Here is a 22,004-nt window from a genome sequence, read left to right as displayed (position 1 = left end):
TCATTTCATGAAAAGCAGTGGGGAATAGAGATGTTGTGTTCTCAGTCTTTCAGGATAAGATCTTAGTTGGCCAGGAGTGTTGGCGCAGCTGGTAGTGTGCTTGCTTTGCATGCAGCCATTCTAGATTCAGTGCCTAGGAACTCCATACGCTCCTCCGATCCCTGCCAGGATTCAGAGCTTAAGTGCAGAGCCAGGACTAACCCCTGAGCACCACTAGATGTGGCAATAATTAATCATAAATAAGCCCAAAAGCTAAGAAATTAAGTGGACTCCACTCCTTTCTGTATGCCCAGGAACAATACACACGCTGTTGGGCAGTTGTGATGTGCTGTTGTGTGGCCCTCTGCTCTGTACATGTCGGTAGGATGCTTTCCTGGGTGGAAGATACCAGAGTCAAAGTCAGCAGTTTTGGTAAATGGTGCCAAAAAGTGACCAGAACAGTTCTTATGACTGAGGTCAGAACATCTTGTGTTTAGTTGAAGGCTGTTTTTTCTTTCCTTTTTTAAAGAGTCTATGTTCAATTTTTCTGTTAAGTATTTATCTCAATTTTGTTATTACTAGGGGAAGGAAACCCTTTGTGATCTGAGCTGCAGATAATTACTCAGTTCATTTGTCTTTGAAACTTTAGTGGTGGTTCCATGTCCCCGTTTGCAGTTTTTTTTCGCATAGCTGAGTTGGTTAGTCTTCTCTGTTACAGAATTAGGAAGTCCTTTTCGACTACAAGGTTACACAGAAATTTTACCTGTATTATTTTCCTAATATTTTTAGTTTCTTGTTTTACACATAAGCTTTTAACTGTGTGGACTGCTTCCTGGTCTGTGATATGTAAGATAGATTAATCTTTATCTTTTTACATCTATAATATGGCTACTCTGAACAATTATTTTAAAATCTATGCTTTTGGGCTAGAAAGATAGTACTGTGTACACAACTGACCCAGGTTTTACCCCCTGAGCACCACCAGAAGTAAGCCCTGCACATTATCAGGTGTTATTGCCCAAAACACACATGCACCCAGATTTTTTTTATTTATTTATTTATTTTTTTTGGCACCAAGATTTTTTAAAATAAAACAAAATAGGGCCGGAGAGATAGCATGGAGGTAAGGCATTTGCCTTTCATGCAGAGGGTCGGTGGTTCAAATCCCCGCATCCGATATGGTCCCTAGAGCCTGCCAGGAGCGATTTCTGAGCATGGAGCCAGGAGTAAACCCTGAGCACTGCCAGATGTGACCCAAAACCCAAGGGGGAAAGAAAAAAAAAAAAAAAAACAAAATAAAGGTCTATGTCTAGAGCTAGGAAAATAGATAAAAGGACTAGAATACATGCTCGGCATGCAAGGACAGCCAGGCTCTGTCACCAGGACCGCTTGGGCCTCCTCACCTCCATAAGTAGCCCCAAAACTGTGAATTAAGAGTTAATGTTTGTGGGCCTGGAGAGATAGTACAGCAGCGTTTGCCTTGCAAGCAGCCGATCCAGGTCCAAAGGTGGTTGGTTTGAATCCCGGTGTCCCATATGGTCTCCCGTGCCTGCCAGGAGCTATTTCTGAACAGACAGTCAGGAGAAGGAACCTCTGAGCATCGCCGGGTGTGGCCCAAAATCAAAAAACAAACAAAAAAAAAAAGAGTTCATGTTTGCAGCACTGATTTCAGATATTACCTTTGTCGTATACTAAGTTTCTATTTATTTCGAGAACTTATATTTAGAGCGAGTGAGTACAGTATTCAATATAGATCCTCAACCTAGTATGGATCTTGGAGGACACAAGACTCCAGAGAGAGCAGTAAGGGAGGACGGCAATAGCTCCTGGCCAGTCAGATCAATCCTCGCCATCAGTGAGGAGATACTGTCACAGCCAGATCACACTCACACGTTCAATTTTTATATTATTATTTTATTCTGAACTTCTATGATAAAATGAGTTCTGATCAAAGTGAAATAGTATATTTAGATGCCTAAGTTTTTTTCTCAGTGCCAGAGGTTGAACCCTGGGTCTCACCTACAAGGCTTGTTTTCTTCCACTGAGCTACAGCCTTAGTGTCCTGAGCCTTGAAAGGCATCCAAGCTCAAGAGAGTATTGCTGACAACACTTGGAGCAATAATGCTAATGAAAGCAGAACTGTTTGGGTGGAGTGTGTTGGTTGGTTGGTTTCTTTTTCTTTTTTTGGTTTATGGGTCACACCCGGCAGTGCTCAGGGGTTACTCCTGGCTCTGCACTCAGAAATTGCTCCTGGCAGGCACGGGGGACTAAATGGGATGCCGGGATTCGAACCTTTCCATTCTGGATCAGCTGCATGCAAGGCAAAAACCCTACCATTGTGCTATCTCTCCGGCCCTGTTGGTTGGTTTCTAAGTGTTCAAAGAATCGAGGAGAAACAAAGAATTAGCTAAAGGATAGTTCCCAAACAGAAGTATATTGTTGAAGTCCTAGATGAAATTTGTTTCTATATACAGAATTATAAAATGCTAATCATTTGCTACAGGTTCAGACCATCTGGTTATGAACACATGTACCAATGCATTAGAGCCTTCCGGCTGTTTGCTGAACACAGACGGTGCTAGTATACAGTTACTATCAGTTCTGGTTGATTCCTTGTGACTAAGGAGTAAAACCAAAAGAACAAAAAGAAAACCTTTTTTTCCACGTTTTTTTTTCTTGTTTTGTTTGGTTTTCCGGCCACACTTAGTGTAGTACTCAGGTCTTACTTTTGACTCTGTACTCAAGAAAAATCATTCCTAGGAGCCAGAGCAATAATAGCACAATGGGTAGGCATTTGCCTTGCACACAGCCGACCCAGGTTCCATACCTGGTGTCCCATATGCTACCCCTGAGCTAACTAGGAATGATTTCTGAGTGCAGAGCCAGGTGTGGCCAAAAAACAAACAAACAAAAAAAGAATCATGCCTGGCTGGCTCGAGGGACCATATGTAATGCCAGGAATCAAACCCAGGTCAGCCATGTGCAAGGCAAACACCTTACCTGCTGTACTATCACTCTGGTCATTGAAAGGCCTTTTCTAAATAATAGTCTCAGTAGCTGTACTTTAGGAATTTCCATTTTTAATTATCTGGATATTATCTTTGCCTCTCCAAATATATGTACAGTGAAGTCAAGATGTGCTCAAAGGGAGCTAGCCTAACATAGACATCAGTTTATTTTCAGCCCTAGAAGGCAGGCATTGCTAGCAAGGGCTTATTGACGGGCACATCCACTTCTTACCTGCAGAGGAAAAGTGTGCTCCTGCTTCTCCTTCACTGTGTGACAGCACAAGCCATCTTCCAGGCATCCTTTTCAAAGGACTAAGAGTAGATACAGAGATAAATAAAGTAGGACTTTTGGCTTGAGAAACTCCAAATCTGCTAGGGAAGTGAATCTAAATCTGCTAAGTAGTGAAGTGGCATAGTGGTTAATGGGAAATAGTTGAGTGAGAACTCTCCCCCTCACCTTCCTAGCTGCTGTGCCCCAGGCTAGTGGGATACCAGGGAGAACAGGTCACACTCTTAAGCCTGGTCAAAGAGCACCGCCTGTTCTCTACTTGGTGATTGGAAAATTCAAAGGCCTTCGAAAGCCTTTACTTCCATCCTTCTCCACCACTCTGCCGTTGACTTGGCCAATTGTACTGGTGTTACTGGAAAATCCAGTTCTGTTCTTACAGATCTGGTTGAGAGAGAGGTGCTTATATCACTTTGTTTATATGGGGAATGTATGGAATGGTTACTCTGCATCTTTGGGCTTTGGGCTACACCTGCCTATTTATGCTCAGGGGTTTTCTCCTCTCTGCACTCAGAAATGTAACTCCTGGCAGTGCTCAGGGGATCATAGGGTGGATCAGATCAGCCCATGAAAGGGCAAACAACTGACTTGGAATGGAAACTATGAAGGCTTGGAGATGAGAAGAGATAAGGAAGTGCCTAGATTTGAGTACACCTGTCTTTTTTTTTTTTTTTTTTTTTCCCCTGCCGTTTGATATAAGGAAGAATTGGGGTTTATTTTTAGGAGAGTTTTAAGCTCTGGAACAAGTAATGGTTCTCTGTTCCAAGGCCATTAAGAACTAGAAGTGAAAATGAGACTTTGGTCCTCATGTCATTTGTTCTCTTTATTTTGTGATCTTGGGATCAAGCCCAGGACCTAACATGCAAGAAAAGTGTTGCTGCTAAGCCACATCTCTGGCCATGATCTCTTGTGGGGAGTGATTACTAAGCAGTTGTCAGAGACCTCCAGGGCCATTCCTGGCAATATTTGACCAACCAAGTCAAGTGGTTCCCCAGTACTCAAGCCTAAGGATACCAGGGGCCTTAGGCTAGGCCTGACAGTGCAGGATAGTGTTGTGCCAAGGATTAAACTCTTGACCACCTGAACCCTGATCTCTTTGTCTTAGTGAATGCTAAGACAGCTCAGTTTCTTTAAGTCTGGGTCTCTGTCTCCGGGAAAGGCTTAATTTTTTCCCTAAAGTTCCACTTAACAAGTTATAAACAGTAACAGAACCTAAGATACCTAACTGAGGCATCTATTGAGAGATGGTAGCACGATATTTCTGAATCTGAGGCAGAGAGATGGGAACCTGGTCAACACACAGGAGCTTTAGGGCAAAGGCCAAAGGAGTCAAAACTTCATCCAGAAGTCACAACTAAGCTAAAGCTGGGGTCCATTTACCCTGTTGTTCATTTTTAGAGATTTCCTTCACTTTATTGGAAGTGTCATTGTGATTGCACATTAAATCAAAGAAATAATAAGCTCTTCATCCGATTTTGTGTTCACCAGTGTTTTGCTGTTTGGCTTTGCTTGTTTTTTTTACCTCCTGTGTTGGGAGGAGGAATAATAGTGCCTTCATTTAGCATTTTCTGTAAAATGGGGCTTATTGCTACTTTGTGACCTCTATCCACAGTACATTGTGTTCAGTGTTTATTTGGTTTTGTTTTTTGTTTTAGCTTTATTTATTTTATTGAATGATTGTTTGTTTGGTTGGTTGGTTGGTTTCTTTCTGGGCCACACCCAATGGTGCTCTGGGTTTATTCCTGGCTCTGCACTCAGAAATCACCCCTGGCAGGCTGGGGGACCATATGGAATGCTGGGGACCAAACCTAGCCCTTCCCAGGTCAGCCTCATGCAAGACAAATGCCCTACCACTGTGCTATCTCTCTGGCCCCTTTTTCAATTTTTTGCTGGCCTGAAAATCTCTGAGGTCATACCTCATAGGGACCCCCACCCCTGACACCTCATCCCCACCCCACCTCCCAAACTATTATTCACCCTACACCAAATTCTCCTCTTGCTCTTTGCTTCATCCTGGCAGGAATTCAAAGAAGGCCGCAGAGCTAGCCACACAGCTCCACAGGTCCTATTTAGCCACAGAGAACCGCCCCTGGAGCTGAAGGACACAGATGCCGCGGTGGGCGACAACATCGGCTACATCACCTTTGGTAGGAGCCGGGGTTGGGGGCTATTTTCCCTTACCCCACTGAAGGGTGTATCCAAATGTTCACAGAACCTGGATTGGGGTAGCAGGTACAGAAGCACCATGTCATGCCACTTTGTTCCTGGCACCATCAGTGAGGCTCCAGGAAGGTCAATACTTAAGTATTGCGGAGAGTGGTCCTGAAGTGTCTCCTTTGGAGGAACCAATCCAGTAGCTGCAGTGGAGAGTTCCCATAAGACTATGGACTCTATATTGCAATGCTCAATTACTCCTGGCTCTGCACTCGGGAATTACTCCTGGTGGTGTTCAGGGGACCAAATGGGGTACTGGGGATTGAACTAAGGTCAACAATGTGCAAAGCAACTGCCTTACCCACTGTATTATGACTCTGGCCGCTTGAACTTCAGCCTACACCAGGGCAGAGCCAGTAGAACAGGGAGCGCATCATCTCCCAGTGACAGGTTGTCTCAACCCTTGGAGTTTGGCCTTACCCAGCCTTTTTTACAGTTACTTTGGGGGGGGGGGGTGGATTTTGTTTTGTTTTTGTTTTGGGGTCACACCCGGCTGCGCTCAGGGGTTACTCCTGGCTCATCAGTCAGAAATTGTTCCTGGCAGACGTGGGATGTGATGTGGAATTTGAATCAGGGTCTGTTCTGGGTTGGCCACACGCAAGGCGAACGCCCTACCGCTGTGATATCCTGTGCTATCTCTCCAGTCCTACAGTTTACTTTTTGAGTTATTTGTTTCTGGGTTTGGGGCTATACCCAGGGGAGGCATGAGCCATTGCCTACCACCACTACATGCTACGAAAGTGTCTTAATCCTTTGTTTCTTTGTTTCTGGGCCACATTGGCCATGTTCAAGGCTTACTCCTGGTGAACTTTGGGGACCTTATGGGATTCCATGGATCTAACCCAGATTGGCCACATGCAAGGAAATGCCCTACTCACAACTATTGCTCTGGCCCAAGCATCTTAACCTTTGTTCTCTTTTCAGCTCCCCAGATTGTTTTTTCCTAACCCCAGCAGTTCCTCTTCTAAAATTTGGGACCAGGGGAAAAGGGAGGAAAAGTTTTAAAAAAAAAAAGCTTTGACATGTCCTCTAAAATAGTTCTCTTGGCCCGTGAGACCCTATTTCTGAAGGTAGTTTCTGCCATGGTTCCCAGGTCCTCTGTTTGCACACACTGGCCTATTCCCTGGTTCTGGTGTGTATCCACAAGGAAATCTTGTAAAACATGCACCTAATAAAGCACATGGATTGCACATGGAAGCACTAAGATTGGGAGGGCAGATTGGTAGGGAGATTGGGGTGGACTGTTGGCTGTCCTTAGGCTCAGTTTGACACCTGATGTCTTTGTGCCCCTTAGTGCTGTTCCCTCGCCACACCAACGCCAGTGCTCGAGACAACACCATCAACCTGATCCACACGTTCCGGGACTACCTGCACTACCACATCAAGTGCTCCAAGGTGAGAGGCACCCAGCCGCCTGGCAATGTCCATAGTCATGCCTATAGCCCAGCTGTGGCTGCAAAACCTTATATGAATGGTTCTAGAGCCTAAAATCTTGGCTCTGCCTCCCCTTGTCTGTGACCCTACTTCCCCACACAGCCCTGTATTTCCCCTCCTTCCCCACACCCAGCCAGCCTGTCAGCATCTCCCAGTGAAGGAGTGTGAACCTGACCACATGTCCTCCTTTTCACTTTCCCCAGGCCTATATTCACACACGTATGCGGGCAAAAACTTCTGACTTCCTCAAGGTGCTGAACCGTGCACGTCCAGACGCTGAGAAAAAGGAAATGAAAACAATCACGTGAGTTGGGCGCTACAACCTAAGACGAGGGAATAGAGATGGTCCCAGCAGCAGCTCCCTGAGTGGGTGGACTCACTCCTGCACTCATGCATCGGGCTGCCTTTCTTTTGGTTGAGTGAGGAGAAAGGCACCAGGAAAGAGCTGTTGGGTGAATTGGGGGTTTGTGTGGCTCAAGGTGAGAGGTCACTTTTGTCCCCAGTCTTCTTGGAGGGATGGAATAATTGACTTAAGGCCCTGAAGGTCCCCTGATGATTGGGCAGATTGGAGTCCAGTTGCTTATCTGCTTTTTTGTCTGTCCTTTATACCCCTACCTCTCAGGGTAAAGTTAGCCTCCCCAAGCCTCTCCTCCAGTGGATCTGCCAACACTCCCTATTTTGAGGGACTTTTGGTGGGGCTAGAGCATAGAGATTTCTTTTTTTTTTTTTTTTTTTTTTGGTTTTTGGGCCATACCCAGCCGTGCTCAGGGGTTACTCCTGTCTATCTGCTCAGAAATAGCTCCTGGCAGGCACAGGGGACCATATGGGACACCGGGATTCGAACCAACCACCTTTGGTCCTGGATCGGCTGCTTACAAGGCAAACGCTGCTGTGCTATCTCTCCGGGCCCAAGATTTCTTATTCTCTGGTTTCTGCCACCCTCATACAGGAAAGGTGTCGTACCACAAAAAACAGTAACAGGCACCTCAATTCTGGGCAAAGGCTTTAGATCCTTCAAACCCTATCCTATAGGGGATACTGCCCAGGTCCTACAGCTGAAAGTTCAGTTTAGGGGTATCAGAGGCCATGATGTGCAATGTCCCTTACTCTGCAGAGCAGACCTGGTGGGTAGGCATCAGGGGCTTGTGAGGTTCATAGGCTCTTGCTGCCCCTCCAGAGACTGTCTTCAGAGCTGAACTCCTTGGATGCTTCTTCTCTGCTTGCATGAGTACCATGGGTGCCTTCTCCTCAACCCTTTGCAGGACCCAACAAAGAAACAGGCAGCTTAAGAGAGGCTAGAACTGAACCTGGCCAGCCTGTCCCCCTCAGCCCAGAGGACCCAGAGGACATAGTCTCTGAGGACATATGCCCAGAGGACATAGTCTCCAGGGAAAACCCACAGGTGGCCACTGCACAGGGTCTTTGCACAGGGCTCCTTCCCACCTGTCCCTGGCCAGTAGGTGGCATTGGGGACCTGCAGAGTGGTCATTGTCTGGGGGGACAGGAAGACCCATGATTCCAAGTGGGGTTTCATTTTAGAATTGGATGAAACATTTGGGGCAAACCCTGGTCTCCCCACTTGAGACCCAGGCTGCTTGATTGGGGCGTACTAGGCCTGCAGGGAAACATGTTCTCTGGACCAGAGCCACAACACAGTGGGGTGGAGGGTGTTTACCTGGGTTCAATCCCTGATACCACATATAGTCCCTCAAGCTAGCCAGGAGTAAGCCCTGAGCACCACTGATTGTGGACCCCCCCACCCCAAATGGGAGGGCTGGAGAAGATAATACAGTGGGGATAATGCTTTCCTTGCACACACAGCCAACCCAAGTTCAATTCTCAGCATTCTGTATGGTCTCCTAAGTTAGCCAAGAGTGATTCCTGAACCTAGAGCACAGCCACCACAGAAGTGAGGAAACACCTTTCACCTAGGAAGGCTTCGAGGTGCCTGCATTTGAGACAGATTTGAGGAGCTACTGTCCTCTAGTCAAAAAAGTGGGTACAAGAGCTGTAGGAGGGCTAAGCCTAGTCTGAATATGAGCAGAGTAGGCCAGTGTTTCCCGTGGGGCGTGAGGGCAGTACACCCCTCCAGGTTAGCTGGAATGATTGGGGGAGTGTAAGAGCTTCAGAAGCAACTGGTAGGACATTAGACCCAAACATTAGGCCTGTGATCTGGGCCCTGTGGTCATTAGGCATATTTTTAAAAAGAGACTTTAGGCCCAGACATGAATCCTGTTTTCTCTGCCCTCTGGAATTGTGGGCACATGAGTCCCCTATCTCATTGGGCACATTTACCATCCTTGTAAGCTAGCATGGGTGGACATGACAGGAGCCAGAACTTGACTTCACTCTCTGCTTTCAAGGGGGAAGACGTTTTCATCCCGCTAGCCTCTTGGGAGCAGGAAGAGGACGTACGTGGCTGGCGCCCGAAGGCCGGAACACTTGCTACTGGATAATCGTAGCTTTCAATGTTGCACCTCTTCAGGTTCTTAAGGGATTCTCCATTTTTGGTTTCCATTTTGTACACGTTTGGAAAATAATCTGCAAAAACGAGCTGTGCTTGCAAGGACTTCATAGTTCCCAAGAATTTAAGGAAAAAAAAAAAAAGAAAAAATATTCCAAATTCACTTGATCAACTTAATTCCTTTTCTTTATCTTCCTTCCCTCACTCCCCACCTCCTTCCCTACTTGTTTTCCAAGCTGTTTCGCTTTGCAATATGTTATTGGTAATGAGTTGCAGGATAATGCAATCTTAACTTGTTTTCTTCTAAGTATTTGAGTTCAAAACTCCTGTATCTAAAGAAATACGGTTGGGGTCATTAATAAAGAAAAATCTTTCTATCTTACCTGAGAATTTTCGGGGTGTCTGGGCTCTTAAGAGGGTCGGAACTTGGAGAACAGGGATGTGGAGAAATAATCTCTATCTCTGAACTAGAAATAGAAAACCCCTCACAGGAGAGCACTGGTTACTGAGGCCTCGGTTGATACTAGAAATAGAAAACCCTTCACAGGAGAGAGCACTGGTTACTGAGGCTTGGTTGATATTTTTTTCCCTAAACTCAAGCATGCAGTCTACTGAGCTGTGTCTAACTGGGAGGGTCCAGGATGGTACCAGGCATGTTGAAACCTTTTATACCCTGATCCTGTATCATGCATAGCATAGTGCATCATCTCCCAGTGTGTGTTCCATGGGGCATGTGTCCTTGGGAACATTGGTGGGTGGCTCCGGTGCAAACCGGCTGGCCTCTGTCTCTCACACCCAGCAGCCTGGCACTCCACAAAGCTCATTTGAGGGGATGTTCTCCAAACCAGTGGCACAGCTTACCCAGCAATATAAGTTCTGTGGAAGTTGGCTTAGTGAAGTTGACCTGAGAACATGGGGTGCCTGGAAGAACCAGAGGGGTCCTTCCAGGTGAGGCTTGAAAGACCATGCAGTGCTGGTGGATTCTGCCTCTGGCTTTCTCTGCAAACATGTCTCCATTTCAGGCTTTGTGTTTTCAGCATATCTATGTGACCTATTGTGAGGTGTAGACACACTAGGCATTTTAATATCCTTCACTTAAAGGAAATCACTGGATTCATATACAGTTAATAGGACTAATGCAGACACCCTGCTCCCTTGGGTCCCCTCTTGCAGAGCTGAAGTACTGGATCTGAGCCAGGGCATTGACAGCCTGATCTGGTGCAGAAACAGGTCTGCAGAAACTATGCTGTATGTTTGCATGTGCCTTGGTCGCCATGTCATCAGTGTTTGGGTTTTGGAGCCACCCCTATGGTCTCTGACGTCTGGCTCTCAGCTTGGGGGTCCTTTCAGGTGAGGCTTGAAAGGCCATGCAGTGCCGTAACTGAACCCAGCTCTTTGAGCTGTCTATCTCCCAGGCCAAACTAACTTTGGAGGATGTGGGGGCCGCACAGGGGTCTGGAGTATTTTGGGCCACACCTAGCTACACCCAAGGCTTACTCTGGTTACTCATAGGCTCAGGTTATCCCTGCAGGAACTCAGGAGCATATGAGATGCTGGGGGTCGAATCCATGTCAGCTGTGTGCAAGTTAAGTGCCTCTACTTGCTGCATTATCTCTCCAGCCCCAAAAGCTTTTCTTTTCTTTTCTTTTTTTTTCTTTCTTTTTTGGTTTTTGGTTTGTTTGTTTTTGGGCCACACCTGGCAGTGCTCAGGGGTTACTCCTGGCTCTGTGCTCAGAAATCAGTTCCTGGCAGGCTCAGGGGACCATATGGGATGCCGGGAACCAAACCTGGATCTGTCCCAGGTCAGCCACATGCAAGGCAAACACCCTGCCGGCCCTCCAGTCAGCATTTTAAAGCTTCATTTTAAGCGTTTATTTTGTTTTGTTTTCTGGGTGGCAGTTGAAAGGCAGTTGTCCAACCCAGCCAGACATTTTCATGCAAAAGCCCTCAATGCAGGCCCATGGGCCAACCCTACAGAACAGGTCTCCAAGACATGGTTCTCTGGGACTTCCAGAGCTATACCTGGCAATGTTTAGATGACCACATGATGCCGGGCATGGAACCCAACTTGAGAGTATTGAAGGCATGCCCAGCCTGCTTTATCTTTTTCTTTCTTTTTTTTTTTTTTTTTTGGGGGGGGGGTTGGGGCCATACCCGGTAACACTCGGGGGTTACTCCTGGCTATGTGCTCAGAAATCTCTCCTGGCTTGGGAGACCATATGGGATGCCGGAGGATCGAACCATGGTCTGTTCTTGGCTAGCGCAGGCAAGGCCTTACCCCTTATGCCACTGCCCCGGCCCTGCTTTATTTTTTTTAATGGGCTTGTAAAATGGGAGGAAGAAGGAGGTTGGGTCTTTAATTTTTTCTTGTGGACATAAACTGATCTGTAAATTGGCTGTTGAAAACCTTGGCATAGATTAGATCTGTGCATCACGTCCTTAAAGGGTAAGTTCTGACCTTGAGAAGCTTCAGTTACATGATTTTCTTTTCTTATTTTTTGTTTTTGTTTTTGTTTTTGGATTACACCTGGCAGTGCTCAGGGGTTACTTCTGACTCTTATGCTCAGAAATCGCTCCTGGCAGACTCGGGAGACCATATGGGATGCCGGGATTCAAACTACCATCCTTCAGCATGCAAGGCAAACACCCTACCTCCATGCTATCTCTCTGGCCCCACATGATTTTCTTTTCTAGGGCCCCGCCAGCACTCCTGGGAGAATCTCCCAGTGGAGACTAGGCCTGGCTTTGTGAGGGTTAGGGAGCCATATGATAACAGGGGTTGAACTAGGGGCTTTGCTCATGCAGAGTCTATAACCTAACCCCACCCCTGAGCCCATGTGTAGGTACATTGCAATTGGGGGTACCCTGTTTGATCCCTAGCACCGAGTATGGTGCCCCAAGCTTCATCAGGAATGATCTCTTAACACTGAATGGTACCAGTCCTGGTATGCCTCCCCCCACCAAAAAAAAAAGAAAAAAGCTGGAAGTTAACAAGATTTGGAAGCCATTTATTAGTCCAGCTGTCAGTTGGCTGAAGGATGGGAGCATTCAGGAAAAAAAACCCTCAGGTGTGCCTTGGAGAGAGCTGCCCCCTTGAAGGCTGAAAGAAGGAACTGCCTGGTGGCAGTGTTCCACTCTGCTTCTGAGTCTACTCAGTGTGCTGGGGGATATGGCCCAACATAAAAAGGGACCTGGAGACACCAGAGAAAGAAAGGAGATAGGCCCCTTTCCTTGCCACACTGCTAACTTGGATTTGATCAGCACCCCATAAGGTCCGCCAAGCACCCAGGTGTTATCTCTGACCAGAGCCAGGAGTAAATTCTAAGAACACCAGAGTATGGCCCCAAAACAAAGTTTTTAAACATCAGGATTAACCCAAATAACGCCTGAGTTAAAGAACTTGCATTTCATAAAGCCAACCTTGTGCAATACCCAGCAACACATAAGATCCTGAGCACCGCTAGGATCTTAGTCCTCAGCACAGAGCCAAGAGTAGCCCCTGAGTAATGGGTCTGGACCAAACAACCCCCCACCCCCACCCAGGTCAGGACAGGCAGATGGGTTTCAGAGCAAACAGGAGTCTCATTTGATCTGATGAGTGAGTACCAAAATGGAAACAGCAGTATTGCCAAATCATGCCCACCACACAGTTGTACATACATACCTGTGTTCCATGCCATCTCTCAACCCCTAATTCTTCCAGCTGAGTTAATCAGCATATTGAATCTGCTGCACAATGTAGTGTCTTCTCTCTAGTGTTTACTGGAAGGCTGATGTGTTTGGCTATCAGATCTATTAAGGAGGCAGCTGAGGTCCCCCTCAGTGATCACCCACTGGTAGAATCAACTGGAGCTGGAGAGAGTGCAGCAGGTTGGGTCCTATCAATCTGTTGTCCCCCAAACACCAAGAGTGATATCTGAGCACAGAGCCAGGAGTCACTGGACATGGCTGGGTTCTCCCCCCCACCAAAAAAAATCACCTATTCACTGGTGATAAGACTCAAATTTTTTCAGTCCTAAACTTCCTATATTTCACAGGTGTCTTACATTCTTTCATTTAGGCCAGGGCTGCATACACCAGTTGGATACACTGGTGATAGAGTGAAACGTGGCCTGGAACACTAGCTGTGGCTTCTGCAATAGCACCGTTTTCTTTCTGCCAACTGCTGATGTCCCTGTTGAGTACACTGTAACTTACTGTACTCTTGGCAGTGGTGAATATCAGGTTTCCAGAAAGTGCTATCAGTTGTGTTTTTTTTTTTTTTGTTTTTTTGTTTTTGTTTTTGGGCCACACCCGTTTTGACGCTCAGGGGTTACTCCTGGCTATGTGCTCAGAAATCGCCCCTGGCTTGGGAGGACCATATGGGACGCCGGGGGATCGAACCTCGGTCCATTCCTTGGCTAGCGCTTGTAAGGCAGACACCTTACCTCTAGCGCCACCTTCCCGGCCCAGTTGTGTTTTTTCTAGCACCCTTGAATTGAGGGAGGGTGGGGGAGTTGGGGTCACATCTGGTGATGCTCAGGGCCTAGTCCTGGCTCTACTTTAGAAGTGATCCCTAGGGGCCTGAATGATAGCACAGCAGTAGGGCATTTGCCTTGCACACCGTCGACCTGGGTTTGATTCCTGACATCCCCTATGGTCCTACCAGGTGTGGCCTCCCCAAAAAAACAACTCTGCCCCTAGCAGTAGTTGAGGTGATGCTCAGTGGACCATGTGGTACCAGGAATCAAAAAGGGATCAGCTGTGTGCAAAGTCGGCACTGTAACTATATCTCTACTATCTGCACTATCTCTAGACCTTAGACACTTTTCTAGACAGATTTATTTTGGGGGGCATTTTTGGGGGTAGCGCCATACCCAGTAATGCTCAAGGAGTCTCCTGGCTCTGCACTCGGGAGGTCATATAGGATGCTTGGGATTGAACCCGGGTTGGCTGTGTGCAAGGCAAGTACTCTACCTGCTTTGCCATCTCCAGCCTCTCCAAGTTTTCTAATCAGATCATTGTCTAGTTGAACACAGCATCCCTCCCTGACTAAGGGCTTTTTCAAATTTATTGATTTTAGTTTTTTTTTTTTTTGGTTTTTTTTTTTTTTTTTTTTTTTTTTGGTTTTTGGGCCACACCCGTTTGACGCTCAGGGGTTACTCCTGGCTATGAGCTCAGAAATCGCCCCTGGCTTGGGGAGACCATATGGGACGCCGGGGGATCGAACCGCGGTCTGTCCTATGCTAGCGCTTCTAAGGCAGACACCTTACCTCTAGCGCCACCTTCCCGGCCCCTGATTTTAGTTTTTTAGGCCACACCCAGCAGTGCTCAGGGACTGCTCCTAGCTCAGTGCTGGATCACTTTCATTGGTGCTTGGTGGGGAGTCACACAGTGCTGAGCACCGAACCTGGGCCTCCCATATGCAAGACATATTCTCCAGACTAGGATATCTCTCTGGCCCTCCAGATAACTCAGTGATGGGGCAATAGTAGAGAGAGTAGGAAATTGCCTTACACTCAGCTGACCTTGGTTCGATCACTGGTGCAAATGATGCATCCCAAACACAGCCAGGAGTCATTCTTAAGTGCAAAGCAAAGGAAAAACCCCAAACATCACAGGATGTAGCCCAGAAACCTCAAAACAGTTTAATGGGCTGGGACGGAGACCCCCAAACACTAACCCTAGAGTAGTGGTGAGCATTGCCAGGTGTGGCCCCAACTCCCCCTGCCCCCAAAGGATGCTTAAAAATAAACACATAAAAGGAAAAGAGAACAGATAAGCTCCCATCACATCAGAGGCATTTAAATGCCTATGATTATAATTGATAATGCCATCTATTAAATCTTAGTTCCACTCCTGTGCACGCAATGGGATCCGGAGAGGCAGGATGGCTAAAGGAAGCAAAGTCCAACTGAAGCCAAACATCATTCCATCTGGGGATTTTCCAGGTTCTCCCCTAGACAGTTGGTGTGTTTCCCTACCAGGTGGCCTTTAAACTGCCTGGGAATGAGGGTCCAACAGTGGGAATCCTCATGTTGGGATCAAGAGAAACCTGCAGAAGCTAAACTTGGCAGGAGAGGAAATAAGATTAAAGGTCTACGGGGAAGGCAGGAAGCAGAGAGAGGAGGGAGGAGGGGAAGGCACTGGTCATTGCCTTTCAATTCCTTTTGATCTCATTCAAAGTCAAAGGCCTGTAGCACCTCACTCAACCCAGCAGCTTCTTCTGAGGTGCAGGCCCAAGCCAGTGGGTTCTGGTTCCTCATTTGGGTTCAAGCCACGCTGCATCCTGCGAAGTACCCAACACACCGTGACATCCGTGGGATCTTTCTAGGGGTCTGTGACCAACACAGAAAGGAGCCTTCAGCCCTAACTGGAAGAATCTGAACAGCATCCTAAAGCTAGCATCCTAAAGCTAGGATCCCAATCAGTCGATTGCAGCTTCAGGATCATTCATGCCCAGAGGCTCTCAAAGGACTCAAAACAGCTGCAGCTCCACAGAGGGCCAGCACCCAGCATGCTGTTAGCATCCAAATGTCACCACACATCCCAAGGGCCAGCAGATATCTCCTGACAAAAGGGGTGAAAAAAGATGGGCCCAGGGGTCTCAGAGCCTGAGATCAGGGTCCAGGGTTATATGCTGAGAGTCTGCTGCAGAGACCCTGAGGACTGGGAACCAGAGGAGCCAGCGGTCCCAATGGCTCAGGCAGCAACAAGGCCAGTCGGACTGAGCCCAGGCTTCTGGGTTCCTGCGGGAGTTGTCACCCCCGACACACTGTTTAGATAGAGTCCTCAGAGAAGACACAGACATCCTGCCAGGGAGGGGCTGGGAGTCCAGTGGAGGAGGTCTGTTTATTTCTGGCATCCCCAGGCCCTACACCAACCCCCAGCTCTGCACAGTGGGGGGCTGAACTCTCCCAGACCCTCTGATTCCAGCCCCACAGCCAGCAGGAGCCTGAGGATAGACCACCCCCTCTCCACCAGCTCCCTGGAGAATGGGGCAGAGGCTGGAGGCGGCTTCCCACCATCCCACTGTCTGATTCCCCAAAGAAGTCCTGCCTCCCCTAGATTCCTCAGTGCTGGGAAAGGGAACCGCCTGACCCGGATCTCCCTCAGCCAGCACCAAGCTCCCTTGGCCCTCTTGGCTCCTTGTCCCGCAAGCAGGTTCTGCTTCATCCACAGCCACACTGCACAATTGAAGGAGTTTTCCAGTGTGGAGCAGCTCTTCTGACACTTTTCGTGCCGTGACTTGCCCTTCCTGTCACTGCATGTCTTTTCTTGCTTTTTTTTCTGGAGCAAATGTCTCTCGTGCTTTTCTTTACTTTTTTTTTTGTTTGTTTGTTTGTTTTTGGGCCACACCCGTTTGAAGCTCAGGGGTGTTACTCCTGGCTATGCACTCAGAAATCGCTCCTGGCTTGGGGGGACCATATGGGACGACGGGGGGATCGAACTGCGGTCTGTCCTATGCTAGCGCTTGCAAGACAGACACCTTACCTCTAGTGCCACTTCTCTGGCCCCTCTCGTGCTTTTCATGGGCTCAGCCTTTCTCAGCAGAGTTCCTTTTTGGAAGGGTAGGGGGGGGGCCCTTGATCCTGATGATGGTGCCCAGAGGGCCATATGTGTTGCACTGAGACCAAACTGTAGTTAGCTGCATTCATGGACCTGTGCTTTGACTCCTGTCCTTTCATCCCTAAAGAGTGGAGCTTTGTAAGGGGTCAGGTGGCTGGAGGGAAAACCCAAGAGTATTAACACCCCTTTCAGCAAGAGCTAAAGAATTCCTTAAAATGCAGCTCATTCAGTCTCTTCATAAGGGGTTAGGATAAGAGTCAATTGCACAAATGAGGAAACCAAGGCAAAATCACTTTATCAGTTTGCCAAGTTCACATCACTTTTTTTGTTTGTTTGTTTTTTATTTTTGGTAACACCTGGCAGTGCTCAGGGGTTACTCCTAGCTCTACACTCAGAAAACGCTCCCGGCAGGTTTGCGGGACCATATGAGATGTCGGGATTCAAACCACCAACCTTCTGCATGCAAGGCAAACACTTTACCTCCATGTTATCCCTCCGACCCCAAGTTCACATCACTTAAAAAAAAAAAAAAAAACAGTGGGACCAGAGCAATAATAGTACAGCTGGTACTTGCCTTGCATGCAGCTAACACATTCTTGATCCCTAGCATTCCATATCACCTGGAGTGATTCCTGCATGCAGAGCCAGGAGTGACCCTTGAGCATCATTGTGAATAGACAAAATAAATAAAGAGCAAAACAAGGGGCTGGAGCAGTGGCACAGCAGTAAGGCATTTGCCTTGCACGCATCTGACCTAGGATGAACCACGGTTTGATCCACCTGTGTCCCATAAGGTCCCCTAAGCCAGGATTAATTTCTGAGCGCATGGCCAGGAGTAACCTTTGAGCGTCACTGGGTGTGGTCCAAAATCAAAACAACAACAACAAAAAAAGCAGGGCCCAGAGTGGTGGCGCTAGAGGTAAGGCGTCTGCCTTGCAAGCCCTAGCCTAGGAGGAACCACAGTTCGATCCCCCAGCCCCAAGCTAGGAGCAATTTCTGAGCACATAGCCAGGAGTAACCACTGAGCATCAATGGGTGTGGCCCCAAAATCAAAACAAACAAACAAGCCAAACAAGGACCAGGCTGATGATGGCTCGAAGGGTTGTGAGCACAGGCTGTGCATATGAGAACTCAAGGTTTGAGCCCCTGTACTGACTGCATGGTCCCAATGTGGCCTCCAAACAAAACCACAAACATACACAGAACACTTAGAGTCTCTTCATTCTTCACATCTCTTCATTCTCATAGAGGAGAGAGGAGGCATCCCTTGTTCTGGGCTAGTTGTGTGATAGATACAGTGCATGGTTCTCCTAAGAAGACAGTTCACTTGTTCCCACTTTGCAGGTTGGAAAACTGAGACCAAGTGGTAACTCGCCCAAAGACACCCCTCGATGGCCATCTGTAGATCATCACCCAGAATATTCACAAAGTAATTGTGATAAGTGTGGAATGATTCAAATTCCCGGAAAGCAATGCTGGCCTGCTTAGCTCATCATGTGATAGAAATGGGGGTAGGATGAAGGTTCCTTAGAACACCCCAGAGGCCACCATTCCACACTTAGAGCCTGAGCAGAGACACAGCTGGTGGTGTGGTCAGCTGGCCACTCTGGGGGTTAGAACTCATCAAGCCTAACTGGATTAGCTGGGGATGGAGGCAGAGAGGCAGAGGGGAGCACGCCTCATCATTCATTAGCTGCCTCACCTCGCTCAGGTCATCGGGTGCTAGCAGGCAGGTCAGGGGGCTCCATCCTGGAGAGACCTCAGCTAGGGAACACACACACACACACACACACACACACACACACACACACACCCTCGGGTAGCTGGCGAGGGGCACAGGAGACTGGGGGACTGAGATCCCCTAACCTCAATGCTGCACACACGCACACACACACACACACACACACACACACACACACACACACACACACCCTCGGGTAGCTGGCGAGGGGCACAGGAGACTGGGGGACTGAGCCCCCCCCCCCCCCCAATCTCAATGCTGTAGCTCTAGCTCAGGCTGGGCCAGGTCCCACCCCCAGAGGCGTGGCTGGCTAAGACTGAGCTCAGCCCATCTTGCTGGAACTCGCCTCGAGTCAGGGCAGGCTCTCACACCATGCCCTCTCCCACCAGCATCACCCCACGGGCCTGGGGGACGACGGGGGCAACTCCCTGACACTCAGGAAGGCCCAGGCTGGGGGAGCCACATCTGTCCCCACTGCCATGTGAGTAACTATGCCCCTTGGCCCTTGAGCCCCAACCCCGGTACCTGCTGAGGGAAGGGCACGCCTGGGAGGGGCTGGTCCTCTGCTGGACAGAGGGAGGGAGGGCCGCAACTGTACAAGGATGCAGGGGTCCTGGCCTGATTTGGGGTCAGAGGCGCTGGGGGTGGGGGTGGGGGACAGTATGGACTCAGGAAGGGAAACAAGTGCGGCTATGAAGGCGACTTGAGTAGAAAACATGGGTGGCAACTGAAGAAGAGGAAATGGGCTCGGGGCAGAGAAAGGGGTGCAACCGCTCAGTGACCTGTTTTGGGAGCCCCTGAGGACAGGTGGGGATTGAGAAACGAAAGACATCCCTATTTTGGGGTGTACCCAGACTCTCCAAAGGGGCAGGTTAGCTCAGACACCCCCATTCACGCTAGCCACTGCCACACAGCTGCTCCCTCCCCTGGGCTGGTTAAGGGGTTCTCAAAGGGCCTGGAGTCCCTCTCCTTGCCCCCTGATGTTTTGGGGGAATGTGAGGACAGGGAAGGACAGTGACAGATCAGAGCTTCAGAGGCCAGACCCTGCAGCATCTCCGCCAGCCTCCATCCACTGCAGCCCCAAGGGTGGGGGTGCCCTTTCCTGGCTGCTGGCATCTGCATTCATATCAGTCCTCCCCTCCAGGACATGCCCCACCCACCCCACCCCACCCCAGGCCCTGTTGCTAGCAAGGTTTATGGGCTGGAAGTCCTACCGGAGGTGGTTCACTGGGCCGGAACTGGACTTGAGGGCAGATGGAGGCAGGGGCATGAGAACAGAGCACCCCCTCTCAGCCACCCGCCGTTGTCCTGGCCTCGGCCAATGCTCAGTAGAGCCAGTCAGTTTTTTCCACACATACACCCCAATCTTGAGCAATCTTCCAACTCTCACCACTGTGGGTTGGGGCCAAGATGGGCTCCTCACTGTCGTGTCCCCAGCCTTCATGTCCCTTGCCTCTAGTCCCTGACCTGGCTGAGATTGGCCCCTAAATCGACACACCAGCCAGCCCTCTGCTCCCTCCTGGCTAATCTGAAGGCCTGGCCAGATGGAAGCAGGGATGGTCGAAAGCCTGAGCGCTGGGTGGATCTCCGCCTTCTGTCCAAACAGAGGCTTAAACACAGTTGCCCCAGCCAACCAGGCAGATAAGGGAAAGAGGTAAAGGGGCTCCATCTTCCCCTCAGCTGCTGGTGCTGCACAGTCCATTGCTGGGGCTGATTTCTGAGAGGCCCCAATATGCTCGTATGTTGTCATTGTAAGGGACAGTTCTTGAAAGGGAACCTGGACATGGGGCAAAGGGGACAGAACCTCCAACTCCATGTTCTGCAATCTGCCCGCGGCTCCCCTCACTCTGGCCACTCCGTCTTCTCTCCAGGCCTGGCTGCTCTGTCCCTCCCCTGGCCCGAGGCCCAAGATGACACCCAACACCACCCGAGAAGTGCCTGGCCCTATTCCCACAGGGGTCTTGGGGTTCTCGCTAGCCCTGGCCATCCTCATCGTTGCTGCCAACCTGCTCCTGATGCTGGGCATCGCCAGGGACCGCCAGCTACGCAGTCCACCCGCCGGCTGCTTCTTCCTGAGCTTGCTGCTGGCCGGCTTGCTCACGGGTCTGGCACTGCCCATGTTGCCAGGCCTGTGGAGCCAGAGCCTCCGGGGCTACTGGTCCTGCCTCCTCCTCTACCTGGCTCCCAACTTCTCCTTCCTCTCCCTGCTGGCCAACCTCCTGCTGGTGCACAGCGAGCGCTACATGACGGTGCTGAGGCCGCTGCGGCCTCTGAGGGGGAGCCCACACCTGGCGCTGCTTCTCACCTGGGCCTGCCCCCTGCTCTTTGCCAGCCTGCCTGCCCTGGGCTGGAACCACTGGGCCCCTGGCACCAACTGCAGTTCCCAGGCAATCTTCCCTGCCCCTTACCTCTACCTAGAAATCTATGGGTTGCTGCTACCTGCGGTGGTGGGTGCGGCCCTGCTCTCCATCCGTGTGCTGGCTGCTGCCCACCATCAGCTGCGGGACATCCAGCGACTGGAGCGGGCAGTCTGCCGCGGGGCTCCTTCCGCCCTGGCCCGAGCTCTGACCTGGCGCCAGGCAAAGGCACAGGCTGGTGCCACGCTGCTCTTCAGCCTCTGTTGGGGGCCCTACGTGGCTGCCCTGCTGCTCTCCATGGAGGCCTATGAGCAGCGCCCCCCACTGGGCCCAGGAACTCTGCTGGCCCTCATCTCCCTGGGCAGCGCCAGTGCAGCAGCAGTGCCTGTGGCGATGGGCCTGGGGGATCAGCGCTACACAGCTCCCTGGAGGACGGCTGCTGGTCACTGTCTCCAGGGCCTGCAGGGCAGAGCAGCTCAGGGCAGGGCTGAACACGGCCCAGACTACCACACCTGTAGTCGGAGCAGAGCGGTTGACCTGGACTTGAGCTAGAAGGGATCCTTATCACTCCTCAAAGCTATTCAGACCTGTGAGAAACCTCCACTTGTTCCTGCACCCCTGTCTGTTGGACTCCCCCCACCACCTAGCCCCTCCCATGCCACACACTAAATAAAGCTGGTTGGCATCTGGTTCCTTATCTCAGAAGCAGGACAGGCCGAAAAGCCAGACATGCTGGCAACCAGGGAACCAAAAGAAGTTCCCACACCGGGAAGCTCTCACTGAACTGGGGAACAGGCCCGTCTATGGGGAACCTCACTCCCACTAGCCCCAAACTGGATGGTTCCTCCTCATGTCCGACCACCACTTCCACCCACAGATTCATGTCACACGACCTTCTCTCTGGGAAGTATATTTTATTTACATCTTTAAAATCTGTCACTAAGCATTTCTTCCTCCTTTCCACATCCCTAGA

At 49.6% G+C, this 22,004-nt stretch overlaps 2 protein-coding genes across 2 annotated transcripts in view; both read left to right on the top strand.

Annotated features, from left to right (window-relative positions):
- The window catches only part of ARPC2 (actin related protein 2/3 complex subunit 2), a 41,618-nt gene extending 31,851 nt beyond the window's left edge, over positions 1-9,767 (top strand). The window contains exons 8-11 of the mRNA XM_049768049.1: positions 5,294-5,420; positions 6,782-6,882; positions 7,125-7,225; positions 9,285-9,767. Coding sequence (XP_049624006.1) covers positions 5,294-5,420; positions 6,782-6,882; positions 7,125-7,225; positions 9,285-9,309 — 354 coding nt within the window. The 3' untranslated portion in view covers positions 9,310-9,767. The remainder of the gene's footprint in view (positions 1-5,293; positions 5,421-6,781; positions 6,883-7,124; positions 7,226-9,284) is intronic.
- A 10,817-nt stretch (positions 9,768-20,584) lies between these two features.
- Positions 20,585-21,720, top strand: GPBAR1 (G protein-coupled bile acid receptor 1). Its single transcript, XM_049768047.1, has one exon. It carries the CDS (start codon positions 20,585-20,587, stop codon positions 21,581-21,583), a length of 999 nt encoding a protein of 332 aa, XP_049624004.1. The 3' UTR covers positions 21,584-21,720.
- The last annotated feature ends 284 nt before the right edge of the window (positions 21,721-22,004 follow it).

This window comes from Suncus etruscus, chromosome 2, assembly GCF_024139225.1.
Source record: "Suncus etruscus isolate mSunEtr1 chromosome 2, mSunEtr1.pri.cur, whole genome shotgun sequence".
Lineage (NCBI taxonomy): Eukaryota > Metazoa > Chordata > Mammalia > Eulipotyphla > Soricidae > Suncus > Suncus etruscus.
The sequence above is the reverse complement of the archived record's forward strand: the minus strand, read 5'-3'. Positions and strand labels throughout refer to the sequence as shown.